Source organism: Anoplophora glabripennis, unplaced genomic scaffold (genome assembly GCF_000390285.2).
Source record: "Anoplophora glabripennis isolate ALB-LARVAE unplaced genomic scaffold, Agla_2.0 scaffold1130, whole genome shotgun sequence".
Lineage (NCBI taxonomy): Eukaryota > Metazoa > Arthropoda > Insecta > Coleoptera > Cerambycidae > Anoplophora > Anoplophora glabripennis.
The window spans coordinates 2,056-6,923 of record NW_019417230.1 but is presented as its reverse complement, the minus strand read 5'-3'; the positions used below and the strand labels follow the sequence as shown (position 1 = coordinate 6,923).

The 4,868-nt window shown below is 32.2% G+C and overlaps 1 protein-coding gene across 2 annotated transcripts; it reads right to left on the bottom strand.

The window, feature by feature from the left end:
* Positions 1–350: 350 nt before the first annotated feature.
* On the bottom strand, positions 351–3,770 carry LOC108915628 (ero1-like protein). Of its 2 annotated transcripts, none has more exons than XM_018721715.1 (4): positions 3,407–3,770; positions 2,076–2,443; positions 850–1,253; positions 351–789 (listed from the first exon to the last, which is right to left on the bottom strand). In XM_018721715.1, the coding sequence occupies exons 1-4, from the start codon at positions 3,626–3,628 to the stop codon at positions 377–379; spliced, it is 1,407 nt and encodes a 468-aa protein (XP_018577231.1). In that variant the 5' UTR covers positions 3,629–3,770; the 3' UTR covers positions 351–376. The 2 variants fall into 2 exon arrangements, with proteins under 2 accessions (XP_018577231.1, XP_018577232.1); XM_018721716.2 differs by having other exon boundaries at positions 2,088–2,443.
* Between the last annotated feature and the right edge of the window lie 1,098 nt (positions 3,771–4,868).

Below are 4,868 nucleotides of genomic sequence, written 5' to 3'. Positions count from 1 at the left end.
AGGAAGTTATAGTTTCCAAACATAGGTGTTCTTAAGTTATTTTTGAGGAAAAATATTTGAACTTGTGTTTTACTTTTTATGAAAATGGCCAATACACCTTTAAATCGGGACATCCTGTGCACAATGGTAAAATTGACTTTGTGCTTAGATGTTTTAAAAATTTAAGCGTAATTCATTGAATAAAATTTTGAATCATTTGCAGCTGATAAATATCAAGAGAAAATTATAAAAATTTTGACGTCACGATGGCAACCAATTTTTTTACATAAAATTGAATCTTTATGGTTGTGGGAAAATAGGATAGTTTTATTAGTTTCGAGTACTGAAATTAATTTAATCAGCTGACGTGATATTCTTCTAAATGGTTTATTCACTGTTATCTCAACATTTGCCTAAAATCATCTATTTTATAAATACTAGTTGATAATCTACCTAGAGCATTCATCAGCGACACAACTTCGTTCCTGTGAAGTTGGAAATTTTTCTTGTCGTTGACGTGAATGGAGCTGCCGTCTTTGATGTGATCGAATTTTCCATTGAACAATATTTTCAGTGCTGTGCCCAACCCTTGCGTTTGTAATTTGCCCCACAATCGGCACTTATCACATCCAACACAATCCATGATTCTAGTAATGTTTCTGAAGTGCTGCTTAAACTCGTACTTGAGTTTTTCCGCTTGCTCGCTGTTCCGGAACATTGTGGTTTCATCGAAATGCTCAGGGAATTGTTTGACTACACTTAATAGGTCTTTGACTGCCATCTGTGTGTCCCAATCCTCTGGTTCGTTGCCTGAAAAACAAGTATGCAAAATTAAAACGCTTGAAATAAAAAAATGATTTTTTCACTTACCTGTATAATATTCCTCTCTTTCTAAATATGGCGCAGCTTTAGCTAAGGCTCTCAATTCAACCAAATAAACAAAATAGAGATTCCTCAGCCAATTTGGTCCCTCCCCGTTAGTCGTTTCTGGGGAAAATCTCTTTACGAATTCTTCTAGATTAGGACCCCACTTTCCATCAGGGTCAATTAAATCCATTCCTTTAGAATCGGACAACAAATAATTAGCGCACAAGTGAGTGTTGATACTGGCATGCAATCCTGATATAGCCCTGTAGAACACTCTTTCTTCTAAGCACAGTTCGTTTAGTTTAGCGCTTTGGATGTAAGGATTGAAACTGAAGGATTTCTTGGGCCGGAAACAGTTTTCCAAATAGATGCTCTGCCATATTCTTTTAGCTGATGGACCAGCATATCTGTAATTAATAATGTAGCTGTGCAAAATAAAGTAAATACTTAGTTGACAAATTATATTTATTTCTAGTAGAAAATATAATATAACAGAGTGTGCCATGTAACATACCCACTAGTATTTCTTTAGAAAGACATTTTAAATAAGTATCAGTATATAGGACAGAGTTTAATTCTTGACACGGTCCACAATTTTTAAGGCTGCCTGCGGTTAAGTAGAGGCAATTTGTTATTTTGCACACTTTTAATATGAACAGAGAAATATTTAAAAAATGAAAATTAAAAAAACGATGCTTTGCAACACCATGAGCCAACAAAAGAATAACTTGCACTTGGTTCATGACATTTAGATGAATTTTAACATTTTGTCCTTTCACTAGTACATTCGTTAAAAACTCATGATTTTTAAAAAGACAATAGTTTATAGAACATATTATTTAAATCACAGAATTTCTTTGTTTCCTACTTTTTTATTTTTATGGAATGAAGTATTTCTTTACACAACATTGACATTAAGATATGAATATGATAAAATACTTTTGTCAAGTAGAACCTTTCAGTGCCATCGCCTTTAGCTAGTACTGTTTTGAAAACAGCCTATCAATTTCTATGGAAACGCTAATGGAATTGTTGAACATACCCTTTATATAAAATTTTAAAATTATTATGATGAGTTTTAAGCTAATTTGCGTACTATGTGGTTAATCGGAAGCAGATATGTAGAGTGGGTATTTAATAAAATAACATGCTTTATTTTAGAATATTGTTTGTTAGTAACTTAGTGTAGAGGTTAGTCATTAAAATGAAATGTTTCCCTACATACATACCCTACTACGTACCCGGTATATCTCTCGGGATTTAACAGCAAATCCACGTATTCCGCCTCCTGATCATTCTCATCGATATCACAGAAATTGTCCAAAGCGTCATCGTACGCGTCCCAAAGCTCCATGTTCTTTTGGGCTTTTTTGGATATGGTTTTGTTTAAATAATCTAATTCGCCGTGATGTGAAGAGCAGTCTTCATTTGCTTTTCTTAGATATTTTTCCTTGCCATCCCCGTTTGTTTCTTGTGTAAAGCTTGCACCTTTGATTCCTACAGGGATGTCATCTTCCTCGCACGATTCTACATGACAGTAGCGTATGGCACACCGACTGTCATCTGTCCAGAAAGGACACGGCCTTTTTAGGTTCACCTGAAAATTGTTATTTTTTGTAAATATAGTGTTTAAACTATAATTGAAAAATATTGAAATCCCAAGCTTTTAAATGATGGCATAAAAACAAAGAAAACAATGCAGTATTGTTTTTTTTATTTAAAAGGTATTGGGCTAATTCCTCCTATCCTATCAAAGGAAGTTATGCTTTATTTTTTAAATATATATTAAAGGAAAAAAAAACCTAGGAAATAGTGCACCTATTAAGTATCTGGGATATAATTTAAAAAATAATACCTGAAAATTATAATCTCTATATTTTTATTGTTTTAGATGTTAGGTACGCAATGGCATCTTCATTTTAGAAAAAGTTAAGTGTTTTAGTGTTATTTATATATTTGTTTTGTTATTCTTAGAGGATGTCTGGAAGCGAAATGGTCTTTACTTCAAAGACAATTTTGTTAAAGTATTTACTTACATGCTATTAAATTTTTTTTTTTAGTCACTTTAAAATCATTATGTTGTACAGGAGCAGGGTGTTCCCTAAGAGAGAACAAATCCTATATAATTTAAATTGCACCGTTACTTAGATGTATATCCATTTGTTTTATAAACTACTCTTGTATATCTAATCGTATGTCTTTTTCAACATTTCCAGTATAGGGACTTTAATTTTCAAAGTGACCCTGTAATATTGTACTTACAAAAATGTGTATAATACCTACTACAATATTAAAAACAGGATCTTTGTCTAACCAAGAATGTATAGGTATAATGAATTTAAAACCCCATTTAAAAATTATCTACCAGTTACATGTTGCTAAAACATTGAAAATAGTTGTATTATAAATTATAATTACATACTACCATATTATGAAAATAAATTGTGAGAAGCATAACAAATACACGAAAGGTAATAAATTTGACCTATAGAAGTTTCCCATATGTTAACAGCTATGTGCCTACTTAGTGTTAATACGCTCAGTAAAAAAAATTGAGTACCTTATAAAATCTGAAATAATCTTTCACAAGGAGACTTCTTAATCGTGGGAAAATTTTCACATTATTGAAATGATCAACAGTATCGATGTTACAAGTACATTCATCTATTTTTCCTGATAATTGACAAAAACAATCATCTTGTTTTTCTAGGTTAAAGTAAGCAAAACACTGTTCAAATATCACAGCACACAATAACACGTTTAAAACACTTTGTAGCAGCATTGTTAGTATTATTCAGGATCATCTCGGTGAGGAGTTACAACGCTAATGCAATGAGAGAGCCGGGGAATTCTTTTTACTTTACACAGGAAATTTTGTTAGCAAACGATTCCTTTACACGTAAACCGTGAGCTATAGTTCTGAGATTTGACATGACTATCAAAGAGCGGACGCCACCGTGTCTGTTCGGCTCCTGTCGGATATCGGTAGGCGAAACTGCTTCTGCCGGTTGGTGCAATTTAAATGTGTCGTATTTATGAGAACGAATGCTACGATTTTGTTTGGTTCGATAGTCATAGCATAGCCAGAAAGTAATTTCATATTTACGGGAGACGGTAAAGCTATGTACAAAATAACGTGCAATTTGACACGTTAAAAAAATAGGTGGTATTAAATTTGTGGGATATAGTAACTGTAAATGATGTCATAAATATTTTGTGGAATGTTTATGTAGGAATTTATTTGAAATTATATCTATTTTAGTATTGAATTGTACCTAATACTACCTACGTACCTACTTTTTCTTATTTCATGCGAATAAAATATAAATGCAATTAAATTTTAATAAATACACATAACGGCATACCTATTTCATTCTTAGTGTCTTTAAACAATTTTCCAGTACTGTTTTCAATTTTAATGTATTTTTTAACAAATTTAATACCTATATGTATGTAGATAGGTACGGTGTTACCGATTGTGCCTTGAAGAAGAAAAACTTTTATCCACATTTATGAGAAATCGTCATTTATAAAAACTTCAGCTTGTTGTCAAACTCTTAAAAATTGAAAAGTTTAAAAGTGACTACAAGGAATTAATTTTTTTTTAATATTGAAGAGATATTGTTAAGAAATCCATAAAGGTCGTAATTGTGAAGTTTTAATAGTTGGGAAAGAAAATAGGTAATCATTTCATATCAGTTTTGCTTTGAACACATTTATGATTCCCGTAACTAAGCTAGAAACTAATTAACAAATGACAAATATCATTAAAGTCGATCGAATTCAGATCAAGACTTCTTGGAAGTCGTAACATTTTACTACATATTCCTGTCCAATTATTGAATTACATATTATGAGGTATCTATTGCTGGGTTACTCTGAATTCTGAAATGCTTCTTGGTATAATATTATTTATACCTTTAGCTTAGGGTACGGCCATAACGTAGCAGATAGCACGACACAGCACCACAGATAGCTCCGCAATGAGCATGGCCCAATAACGCGCGTATTGAACGAACCGC